Source organism: Folsomia candida, unplaced genomic scaffold (genome assembly GCF_002217175.1).
Source record: "Folsomia candida strain VU population unplaced genomic scaffold, ASM221717v1 Fcan01_Sc011, whole genome shotgun sequence".
NCBI classification, from domain to species: Eukaryota; Metazoa; Arthropoda; class Collembola; order Entomobryomorpha; family Isotomidae; genus Folsomia; species Folsomia candida.
The window spans coordinates 3,551,979-3,564,399 of record NW_019091203.1 but is presented as its reverse complement, the minus strand read 5'-3'; the positions used below and the strand labels follow the sequence as shown (position 1 = coordinate 3,564,399).

General features: G+C 37.1%; 2 protein-coding genes across 2 annotated transcripts; one reads left to right on the top strand and one right to left on the bottom strand.

Moving 5' to 3' along the window:
- Positions 1 to 314: 314 nt before the first annotated feature.
- Positions 315 to 1,731, bottom strand: LOC110855053 (bromodomain and WD repeat-containing DDB_G0285837). The gene is made up of 3 exons (XM_022103486.2): positions 1,387 to 1,731; positions 989 to 1,142; positions 315 to 850 (listed from the first exon to the last, which is right to left on the bottom strand). The coding sequence occupies exons 1-3, from the start codon at positions 1,497 to 1,499 to the stop codon at positions 434 to 436; spliced, it is 684 nt and encodes a 227-aa protein (XP_021959178.1). The 5' UTR covers positions 1,500 to 1,731; the 3' UTR covers positions 315 to 433.
- A 6,174-nt stretch (positions 1,732 to 7,905) lies between these two features.
- On the top strand, positions 7,906 to 11,404 carry LOC110855081. The gene is made up of 6 exons (XM_035855796.1): positions 7,906 to 8,119; positions 8,214 to 8,321; positions 8,831 to 9,604; positions 9,681 to 10,194; positions 10,256 to 10,386; positions 10,464 to 11,404. The coding sequence occupies exons 1-6, from the start codon at positions 8,105 to 8,107 to the stop codon at positions 10,542 to 10,544; spliced, it is 1,623 nt and encodes a 540-aa protein (XP_035711689.1). The 5' UTR covers positions 7,906 to 8,104; the 3' UTR covers positions 10,545 to 11,404.
- Positions 11,405 to 12,421: the final 1,017 nt, after the last annotated feature.

The window sequence follows — 12,421 nt, the reverse complement described above, 5'->3', positions numbered from 1 at the left end:
TTATTTATTTAGTATTTATTTATTTAAATTATCAATCGCCATAATTACCAAAACCACACTTCATTAATCCTAAAAAACAAGTATGTATGTACTTCGCCATTTATGTTTTGGCCCCAATTTATGACCTGATGAAGGTATCTGTTTGTGCCGAAAGCTTGTCAATAAACTCAATTTCAAAAATATGTCCTCCAACGCCGATCAATCAAATTATATACAAAATTAAGTATTTGTTACCTTACCATGTTGCATTATCCACTTATCCAAGTATGCAACGAACTTGGACAATTGTTCGATAAAAAAGTGATACCAAATTGTTTAATTGATCATAGTCCAAAGAAAGGTTTTATTGAAGTTCCATATGTACATATATTCCACTCCACAATATGTTATATAATACATTATGTAATACATGATAAGCCTGTTCGCATCATGATCACAGTGTTATCACAATTCTGGCGAACAATGCCAATGCCACGTTAATTGACCCCAATGCACCCAGACTACCTTTTATCCTTCCATGCCCGTTACACCGATCTCCACTACAAGGTCCCGGTGGACTGGGTCTTCCCCATGTGGTGGTTCGAGGCGTGGTTGTAGTTGGAGTAGTCGTGGTTCTCTGGGTAGTCGTGGTCGTCGTGGTGGTTATGGTTGTTCTCGGTGTCGTGGTAGTGGTCGTGGTTGTGGTCGTGGGGGGTTGTTGGGTGGGATACTTCCATAAAAATTCAACCGATCCGCCAACCGGGTTACTTAATCGGTGCAGTCCCCCAACTAAATTTCTTCCTGGTACAGCGACCGACCCCAGACTATCGTCGGGACCTACATCATTGTCACGGACTTCGATATTGTACACCTGCCATGATGACAAGGAGTGAAAAAATTAATTATAAAGTATCCACACGTTCCCTCGTATGTATGCACATACAAAAGTAACCTATCAGATTGGGTTTACTTTTGCACAAAATTTAAATATGCCAAATAGTTGACAAACCTCGCTGGAAAACACGTTAAAAGATACGGGATCAAAAACTGGTAGTTGGACATTGTCCTGCGTAGGTGATCTGAATACTTCTCGACCTGCGCTGTCCTTTATTTGCAAGAAGGGGTCGTTAATATCGTTTCCGTCGTCCCTGTCGGGCAAGTTGCTGAGAGGAAGATAATTTTATATAAATATGTATATACTCAGGCTGGTGAATATTATACATACGAAGGATAGGTCGATCCAATCCGACAATATCCGATCCGATAAGATAATTTTATAGTAAATAGACCGATCGGAAAATACCGGATCGAACTTTCTTACCCATTTGCGAGATTATGGATCGGATCGGATAGCAAATGGTCGGATAATCCGGTCAGATCGGATCTACATTAATTTATATTTCTTACTACGCGTAGACGATGAAGACTTGAACCTCGGTCACGTTCATGTCCGGATTTTCGGTTGCATCACTGCCAAAAATGAGCAGGGTAAATATCGTGCAGATGAGAATAATTTTCATGATTCTTAGGAGCGTGTTTATCCGTGAATATAATTCTAATGTAGGATTGGAGCGACTGGATAAAAGTGTGAGGATAACATGGTCTAGTGGAACTAATATACAACATTCTTATCTAATCTAAATTATCTTTTACTTTTCTGCGTGATTGATGATCCTTCGCTATCTTAGGGTGGGGCTAAAGAATTCAAAGTTTGTAATCTGATGCAAAAATGATTACATTCGATTTAAGCGAAAACAGCTTATATAACGGAATTTAATTAGGGTTGGTGAAAAAATGAGGATAAAAAGAAAAATCAACTAAAAAATGTGGATAAGAAAAATAAATAAAATAAGCACATTTCACAAACTTTTAGTCATATGTAGCTAAAAATGTCGCTTGTAAAATTAATGGGATTCCGTCTGCCCAATTAACTGGCGAGTATTCCAGCTGTACTGAATAACTCATGCACAGTGTCAGAGTATATAAACACTACGTTGTGAAAACTTTTCAATCGGTTCAATATTCACATGACAAATCCTATTCAACTCACATTGATCCTCACCAAGCCGGTGCATTTCATTTACAATTAATTCGTTCCACCTAGATTTCTTTCCAATTTAGTTGGATGAAAAACCCACCTTTTCCTGATGTAATGACTTATGTATGAAAATCATGAACTGCTCGACACCGAATGTGGGAATAAGTCGATACGAATCATGTTTAAAATATAAATAACCAATTCCTCCATCAACCCTATCAAATTGACCAGAAACGTCACACTCTTAAAAATAATGGCACACTTTTTAGAAGCGAATGTGCTCTGAATTTAAGTATCTTAAATCAACTACATATAAATATGTACTACATTCAGTCAGAGTAAACTTCGCTTTTAATCAAGTTTACGTTCGTAAATTTGCAGAGTGGGTTGGACACTTTCTTCATATCTATACGAATTTTTCTGTTGAACCAATATCCAAACTTAACCGAATGATTCGGGTTCGGTTAGGATGAATACTTTGTCCGAAAATCGGATAACTCACTCAACTCTGATAATTTGCTAAGTTTAAATAGAGTTCGGGATGCGCTTATGCATTCTTCAATAAGTTACATTTCTTTCAAAGATGCATGGATCCATTAAACATTCTTTCGTTGAAAAACCTTCATACATACCCTTCCTTTCACACTGGTTGGTCGAGAAAACTTAATTCTTTTAAGGAATTTTTCCACAATTGAGCATGATTTCCAAGGCAACACTTCAACTACTGGGGAACTTTTTCAGAACATTGACACTTTTTGCAGTTACACCGTTCCACTGGGATAGGGCCGAGTTGCAATTGCATGTTCGAACAGCCAAATCAAGAAAAGATTTAGTGTCCAGATTTTTCTACTGGATTAATAACATAGTTCTCGCCCTAAAAAATATTTATCTCCTTTACTTCCTCTACTTTCATCTCATCCCGGAGGATAACGTGGCAGGGATCGTGTTACAAATGATTTTGATGATGACCTATTTTTGTGCGAGCTTTCATAACACCCTTTTCTGGATGTGGCCGACCACTGTGCCAAATTTGTTTAACGAGTGTTCAGTCTTCAATAATGAAACGCATAGTAAGTTGATTTAAACAATGTTGCTTTTTCGAAAGTAATTGGAGTCTGAATGCTAAATTAATTTGATTTAAGTGAAATAAACTACATAGTTTATTTCAATTAAATCATATGATATACCCAGAGTAACGGTAGTGTTCTCCTGTAGGCGGGTTTTGAATTATAATTTCTGTGTCTTAACTCTCCCTTTTTGGATGTTCGCAAATAAAATTTCAAAACCTGACTATCGCCTTGTTTTTTTTTGCTAAATTGGAATTTTTTGTGTCTGAAAATCGCTAACGCTAGTTTTTTATGTTTTATTTCTATTTTTACATGGAATATAAAGATCGGAATTCCCACCTACGAACTTTATTAATTTTACTCTACTGATTTTTGTTATAGAAATTTAGAAAGAATAAAATCTTAAATTTATAAAAACACATGTAGACGATTAAAACCGTTAGTTGAATATGTACATATCTACGGGAGGACTCCTTCCGAAGGAGGGAAAGTTGCGACTCAAGAATCCACATTCAAGCCTGCCATACAAATTGCATGGAGTTAACGTTTTAAAGTTAACGTTTTCTAAACCTTAGCTTGAAACAGAGTAAAGGTTAATCTGGATTTCGTTTTGTTTCCTTAATTTCGAATTGAGAATGAATTTACTTTTCACACCTTTATTAAAAACATACGAAAAGGTCTTCACTCTATTCTAAACGTTTACCGATTTTATTATGTATGTAGGAACTATGAATCCATCCTCGAAAACGGCTTATCCAGCTGAGAACGATGAGATTGGTCCCATTCTGAAAAATTGTTTCGGGATAATTTGCATCCTCTCGTTGAGCGTGGGGTTGCTGAGTGTGGGAAATCCCCGGCTGGCACCATTCTTTGGGGGGTCTCTCCCACTGAAGTGGACAGAATGGGGACCGTCTCGCGTGTTGATGTCATTACTGGAAATGTATCTGATGGGCTACGCCTGGGCGTGTAACTTGCAAGCCTTTTTCCTCATTATTAGTCAAGCCTTTCTTTTCACGTATTGGACGGGTGAACTAAAATATGTGGAGAAAGCAGGAGAAAACTTTAAGGTATGTGTGTAATTGTTGAATAAATAAGTGTTACGTAAGCCTGTTCAGATTCATTCATTTAATGGAAAATGGATAAATCATTGACTCTTTATTCGCTACATCCATGAGCAATTACTGAATATATATAGGTATTTTTTCAAAATTTTCGAATGAATGAATATCGAACAAATATTTATTCATTTCATATTGGTGAATTATTTTATTCATCCATCATTTTATCACCCTTGACTTACTACGTAGGGTCTATTGAGTAACTCAACTAGAGTTTCGACGAGATGAGTAAAAAAAATTAATAATGAGTACATTTTTTTAAAATATTTTGTATAAATGAATAATTAATGAATAATTAATGAATTATGTTTCCAACTTTAAACTTGACAATTGAATTTTGGATGATGAATTTTATTTTTCAACAGTTGCCCCAGTTTTCTATGACATACCGAAAACTGCTAATCTTATCGGACCTCTACAACATCTCGTACTCAACCCACGTCACTGGGCTGCTCACATTTGCATTTCCTAATCAGGTCTCCGTCAACTATGGGACCCTTTGCCTCTATTCCTCCCTCCCTTTCGGGTCATGGCTGGGGTGCCTTTACCTCTCGTTGAGTGGGGCCTTCAACCTGTCCCAACTCCAAGTCTTGCTGGCATCTCCGTTTGAAGTGTCACAAACAGTTTTCGAGTCGTGGGATAAAATACCTGGAGGAAACCGGAAAGAAATCAGCTCGATGAAACGATTCCGAAAGTACTACCGAAAGCGCTACCCGCTCAGGGTTAAACGGGGGAATTTTGGTATATTTCGGAAAGAGAGTTCGATTGAATGGTTGGACTCGTTAATTGATAAAACTGTTAGTCTGATACTAATTAAGTAAATGATTGGTTATGATCCATTATTATGGATAAGAGTGCCTTTACATATGCAAATGTTACTGCAAAATGCAAACCATACATGTGCCGCACATGGTGGAAATAGGATATGATAGTAATTCTCTTAAATATTGTGAAAACAAATAAAAAACGATTGGATTCAGATTCTTTTAATTAAAGAATAATTAATTATGGTCACGTTCTACTGGAAAGAAGTGGTATCTTTTTTTATATGTCGAGTACCGTCTATTTCATACAAGACTTGTTAATTTTAGGATATTTTATTTACTTATTTACAAAGCAGTAATGCTACAATGCCCATAAGTGAGGCATATACATAAATGTCTTGATTTATTTTATGGCATGGCAAATTTACATTTGCTTATTATTATTACTTATTACGTTACCTATGTCATGGTTAAAATAAGATTGCTTCACCAAAAATTCATTGGTACATGTTACCTACAAAATTTAATCAACACTTTCGACTTCTAATGTCTCCGCAGAACAAATCACAACCCAGAAATATATGAATGCCTCTCTTCCTCTCAAATATCTCCAAACCGAACATAGCTACACAACCTCCCAGAAAAACAACCAGTGTGCAAAATACCACAAAGATATTTGAATCTAGCTTAAGCGGACTGAACTTGATCATTTCTTCTGCCTTCGTTTCCACCGTAACTTTATTCTTTCGCATGCTAACCTCTCTATAAACCCCTTCCCAAAACCGGACCAATCCCATCACCTCCAAACCCATGAACTTTTTTAGTCCAAACGTAGCATCAGCTCCGACAAATTGCCACATTTGCCAAACTTTCGTCCAAACTTGGCGGACAATGTTGCAATGAATTTTATCCCCGTTTTCCCCCCGCTTTATCGTGTTGATCATTATTTTCGAAAACTTTTTCAAAATTCGCGCCGCTCCAAGACCAGGATTCGATCTCACACAGTCCAACGAGTCTTCGTGAGGACAATGTTCTTGAATAAAGCGGTCCCTTGAAATGGGAATTTTGCACCGTTTAAACTCTTCGCGGTCATTCTCCCGCTCAAAATAGGCTTGTATTCTCCCACTCAAATTTCCCTCGGGTTCCTTCGGTAGAAAAATTTTGTATCCAAACTCCATAAATAGTTCTCGATTGGTCGCAATCCGCTCGGGGAACAGGGCCGCCGTGACATCCGTGGTTACATAGCAAACATATAAACTGTTCAGGTACAGAAATCCCAGCAAAAATATGGAACCCGGCACAGATTTCTGTTTCCACCAGGTGTCGCTAGGTGGAATCCCGGCAAGAAGTAGGATAAAATCGCAAGCTCTCCAAAATTGGCGATATAATAATAAAATTATCGTCAAAAATACCCCGATAATTATCCAAACTACTGTTTGAAACGGTAAGAAAAATATGCCCACACCCAAATTTTGTGATAGTCTAGTCCTCGTCTCGCAGTAAATGTAGACCACGTCGTTATTAAAGGTTTCCGCGATTGAGTAGTGTTTTTCGGAAGAGTCGGTGGGAAACAGGGTGTAATCGAGGTTGAGTCGGAGAACGTGTTTTTTATTAATGGAGGGGGATTCTTCGGCGATAAGATCAAGTTCTTGAGGGGAAAGAGGTGTCATATTGACAACTTTTAGGAAAGCGCCGAAAATGACGAAATTAGTTCCAACTTGGGCGTGTGGACGGAGCGCGGATTTTTCCAGGGAGAGGAACCAATTAGTGTATTTTCGGCTGAAATCAATTAACACGGGTTTTCCGAAGGTGACAGTTTTCTTATTAAAATGCTGGAAGGTGTGGACCATATCAAGGAATTCCGACTTGCTGGAGCTTTTTCTAGTGTCGAGAATGTGCCAAAAGTTGTGGTCTTCGCAAAAATGACAACGTATCATGATTTTGCAGTTCCGAGAATTAAGTTTAATTGCTAAGTTGGGAACGAAAATTTGGACACTGTTGTATTCATGGATCTCAAAAGAAGAGGTGCGATTTGGTATGAAAATGAGTACGAAATCACGCTCTTGAGAGAAAGGTTGCAAGTTCTGCAGTATTATTCCAGTACTGGTCACGTTGTCAGAATAGATGGAAATTATCATGTAAAATGTGTAATACCGGGTGGTGTACGGGTTCAGTTTTTGTATGGATTGTTGTTGTGTGATAAGATTTAGTTCGGGACATGCAGATTCTGAAATTCTTGCAGGTTTGTTAAAGTCTTCGAAAGTTTGCAGTTTTGTGTAGATTTTGTGGTTGAATAGGCATGTTTCCGATCTTGAGGGGTTCGTCAAGTGGGAAAAAGTGACAAAGAAATAAAACGTTTGCAGCCTGGAAACCATTGCGAGCGCTTATCTTTTAAAGGGCAATACCGCAGGAGGTTGTTGATACCGAAATAAGTATGCAACACAGTATATACTTAGAATATGTAGAAACTGAATTTTTCTAGTGCACAGGAAATGCCTAATTATTCAAATATACATATGTACATATGTATATTTATGCATTTGTTCTGAAATTATCTTATGGTTTCATAATTATTACCTTGAATGAAATTGGATTCATGATTAGTAATACACATGTATGGATTAATGATGTTCGGTAACTTATTATTTACTGAAGTCTAATTTTCTTCACATAAGTAGTAATTATGTCTAGATAAAAATTGTTCACGTTTAACATATGCATAATGCACATAATATGTATATATTTTCATATGTATGAAAATAAGCTTATTGCTGATTTATTTTTCTGAGACATTTATAATTGTAACTAATATTAATAGACCGGATTTATCATGGAGGCAATTTTTCGATATGTAGTTCTTTCAGCTCTTGGGCAAACGTGAGACGTTGAAAAAAAACCGCGAGAATAAAAAACAGTATTTTTTTTATTTAATCAGCAGATAGAATTTCATATCTCGTCAATTTTTTCGTCTCCGTTGTTAATAAATATTTCCAAGTGTGAAGTGTGAACTTTTTAATTAAATCGGTGAATTATCATTGCACGTGGTAAATTTGATGTGAATTAATTGTCAATTTTGGAATATTCACTTGGCTCCTCGTCCCAAAAAAAGTTGGATCTAGATCTGCTCGTGATTTACGAATGAAAATTAATAAGGTCTGACTTGGAAGTTATTTTGAATAATTATTTGTAATAAATTATGGTCAATAGAATGATGTTAAACTAATAATTTGTCGTATTCGGTGGACAGGACAGCACCATGCAGGCCGAAATTGACCATGCGACGACACAATTGGAGAATCTTGACCTTGTCGCCGACGTCGATAACGTGGCGATGAAGGCTTTGCTCAATCCTTTGGTATTTAATTAATCACTTCATAAATTATGCAACGTTTTATATTAAGTAAAGATATTGCTAAATATATGTGTCATGACGCTAAAAACTGTAGTTTGTTTAAACGTGGAAATTTTGACCATATTTATTTGAAACATTTAGTTCGTTTTATAATTGTGATCTTATAAAAAAAATGGTTTAATTCGGGAGGACTAAGGTCGGTCTGGAAAATTGTGGCTATGACGCAGAGGAAGAAAATTTCTGGGTCATTGACCTTCACCATTTTCTCTTCCAGACGTAAAATCTGTCGCCATTTTCAAAGATTTTTGATGTGCCAAACAAACGTTAAATTTCGAACTTTTCTTCCAAAAAATTGGACATAATGCAATGCTAAATTTTGGGTTTTATTAAAACCACTCAATCTCCCCTCCCGTACGATGACCACAATTTACTTATAACGTCCCCGAATTAATGTATTTTCTCGTAATTAATCATACTCGCTAAAAGGTTAAATTATGCAAATATTATTTCAGATCCTGCAAAAAGTCTTCTGCTCCTTGGACACCAAAACTTTAAAGTCAGCCCGTCTCGTGTGCACCCTTTGGGCCGACGTTGGCGCCGCACCTCTTGGCAAGCAGGGCCGCCACGTCTTTAGGACACGGTCCGACCTCGAAAGTAATAAAGCGATGGCCTCACTCAATCCCGAACTGTTGAAGAATGTAAAAATACTATTCGAAGGGTACAAGACATGCAACTGCGTATACATCATTTGCTGGTGTACTCCAACTCTTCCCTTGGACTTTGTCTGGATTTTGCCCCAAATTTCTGACAAGCTGGAAACACTCGAGGTCTTCTATGTCACGGCGTTTGAACCCATACGGGAACTTTGGAGCAGTTATAATTTTCCACACCTGGCTCGCATCCGGATCCTCGCCGACAGAGAATATCTTGACGAAGCGGAACCAATGTTGAAGGAAATGGCAGAATTTCGACCCCTCCCAAATCTGAAGGTGTTCTCCTTGAGAATGTTCTCAGGCTGTAGAAACCCCTCGTCAAGGGCGCAGATGTCAACCATTTGCCAAAACCTGATCAACTCCTCCCCCAACTTGGAGGAATTCGAGCTTCACTCAACTTTCTACGTGGATTTGACGGCATGCGGAAAACTCAAGAAGTTCACGTTCAATTACGACCCGACAGGAAGTTTTGAATTTGAAATCTCCGAAACGACGAAAATGCTAGAAAGTGGTCGAACTTCTTTGGAAAGTTTGATCTTGAATTATACTATGGAGAATGATGACTCGATAGAGGTAAAAAAAACTCCTCGCAGTTATCGAATTTTTTGGTTTTATTCAAGTTTAATTTATTAATATTTTTTGTTTCCAGCTGAATTTCTACTTCCCGAATCTCACCCACCTCCAAACGAATGCTGCCGACGTGTATGTCCTTAAAGACTCTGTGAACACCACAAATCTCCCAAAATTGACGCATTTCTCCATGTCTACCATCGATTATCCTTTCCAATTCGAAATTTCTGGAATGCTTAGTCGCTACCATCTGCGTCACGTTGGGATAACCTCGCTCGACATATGTTGCAAGAATCATTTTCCCAGAATTGGCAACAACGAGGATGGAGAAGCTGCCCGAAGACTGGTCGATCTCTTCCCGTCCGTGAAGGAATTGAAATTTAACTTGAAGATTGTGGTCTTCAGAGATTACGACCAATATTTTTTCGATTTGATGGAAATCATGCGATCTTTTGGGGAATGGGAGTTGTCACGCGGGGAGGTCGATTTTCATCTGAAAGCTTGTCAAGGGCCCGAGATAAATGACCATCACGAGCGTGACTTTGTTTCGCTGTTTATCATTGCTGTATTGAGAGGAATGACGGGATGGACAGGTTATCATTTCACGTAATTGATTATTTATCGGTTAGTAAATGGTTTTTATGAAATTTGTAGGCTTGGCCAACACGTCACTGAAGTTTAGTACCGATTGGCGCAGGCCTGCTGAGTTTAGGCTGTTGGACGAGGTGCGAGATGCCATCCTATCCTGCAGGACGATTCGAAGCCTGGCTATTAGTGGGCTCTTGGTACATTTTTTTTTATTTTACTCACTGTTATGATTGAAAAAATATAACAAAAAACGTAAAAAAAATATTTTGTACAGATGGACGCGGAGACGAAGAATAATCTGGAGACATTTATTCGAGAACAAAATTTGCCAATTATTACGCGGTTCAATAATTGAAATTGAAGTACTGATACTTGAAGCGTAAAAATGTCATAATTTCTTCATTACTACTACGATTTGTTTATTTTCCTACGTTGAAATATGTATATGCTAAATATTGCTAAAATGTGAAATTTAATTAGCCCTGTGCCAAATAGCTTGAATGTTTCCTGAGTTTAAGAATTTCTTTCTGGGTCAAATTATTTAACTCAAAGTTGTTACAACAGCAATTCATTTAAGCCTTAAAATTGTACCTGAGTTACGAATTGTCTTCATTCTTTTTTGATTTGAGAAATATTCAAGGGTAAATGTAAGTATTTTCGACTTGAATAATTCAAGTTGAATTCTAAAATTTATTGTAATCTTTTGTGTGTCAAAAGTGTTATTAATTTAAAAAAACTTAAATAAATGAAGCGTGGTTTGTAAAGTGAGTACAAAAGGTTGAAGAAATTGCGATATCTACTAATACCTAGTCAGAATTTTTGAGTTATGCTTCTAATTGCAAGTTGCAGCTGCTGATAAAAACCAGGCGAAATGTTCAACAAAATCATTTCCCATATTTCGCAGGAGAAGGTGAGACAAAGTGAGAAAAGTGGTTGGCGGTGGGTATCCACCACCATCGTGCGTTAGGGTCTATGCGCGATCCATTTTCTCACTCTGTTTCTCATACGACAAAATATATCTTGGAATAGACTGTTTCTTTCGCGAGGATGCTTTTTGGACGTGGGAAAACAACTTTTGAACACTCATCCATGCCCACTCTCGTTCTGTTTTTCTCTCCTCTTGTTTACTCAAGTCGAATAATTATACTGGAGAATTAATTATAAATTATAACAAATGTTCCAAATAATTAATAAACTTCAACCTTCCTTCTTTAATTTATTATTTTGAACTGGTTCTTATTCTCTTCTGTAGTGATTGGGGAGTGAATTTTGTAAATTATTTTTGGTAAAATTGCATTATTACGGCCTAGCTCGGATTTGGCTGATAATTTTTGTGTAAATACCTATTATGGTCCCCTGAGCAAGGAAATACTTTTTTTTGCGGCGGTCTCGAAAATTAAAATTTCTAGAAAGCTTCGAAATTTTGTATAAAAATTATTTTTTGCCTCAGATTTTCCTGAAAATGATTTTATAGACTAATTAAACTATGCTGAACAAGAATATGAAGGATTTTTTGAAAAACATTCAATAGTAAAAAAGTTATAAATTATTGAAATTTTGTATACAAATTTTTCTTGGATGTTCCAGAGAATTTCAAGACTTTGTCTCAGTTTCCCACACGATAGGAATATTTTGTGGTAAAATCAGATTTTCGGGGTAAGATGAGATTTCTAGTTTCCAGCACTCCTAGCTAGCTCTCCTAGGTACCACTACTAGCTAGCTCTCCCAGATAGCTCTCCTAGGTAGCACTACTAGCTAGCTCTCCTAGGTAGCACTACTAGCTAGCTCTCCTAGGTAGCACTACTAGCTAGCTCTCCTTTTTCAAAAGCCATTTTCATGAAAATCTAAGAGAAAAATTATTTTTATACAAAATTTCAAAAATTTTTAGAAATTTTATTTTTTGAAACCGCCGCGAAAAAAGGTATTTTTATGCATATGGGACCTTAGAGTATTCACACAAAAAATTTCAGTCAAATCCGAGCTAGGCCGCTATACTGCAATTTTACCATAATTTCTATACCAAATTTCAAAAATTCACAACGTTTTTGTTTTTCGAGACCGCCGTGAAAAATTGAAAACTTATTTCCGCTATTTTGATTAAATTATAACCCATAAAATGAATGATTTTCGTTCAGATCATTTGTTGTATTGTAATATGATGCACACTTTTCTGTGTGGACGTGCTCTGGTGCTAAGTGTGGGACGGCCCGTGCACCGCACCAAGTTGAGGCA

Excerpts from the sequence above, each read along its gene's own strand:
- LOC110855081 (XM_035855796.1), top strand. Across the intron at positions 9,605-9,680 it reads AGAATGATGACTCGATAGAG|CTGAATTTCTACTTCCCGAA; the intron begins GTAAAAAAAACT and ends TTTTGTTTCCAG. Across the intron at positions 10,387-10,463 it reads TGGCTATTAGTGGGCTCTTG|ATGGACGCGGAGACGAAGAA; the intron begins GTACATTTTTTT and ends TATTTTGTACAG.
- LOC110855053 (XM_022103486.2), bottom strand. The coding sequence starts at position 1,499 with ATGAAAATTATTCTCATCTGCACGATATTTACCCTGCTCATTTTTGGC. Across the intron at positions 1,143-1,386 it reads GTCTTCATCGTCTACGCGTA|CAACTTGCCCGACAGGGACG; the intron begins GTAAGAAATATA and ends TCTTCCTCTCAG. Across the intron at positions 851-988 it reads TTAACGTGTTTTCCAGCGAG|GTGTACAATATCGAAGTCCG; the intron begins GTTTGTCAACTA and ends TCATCATGGCAG.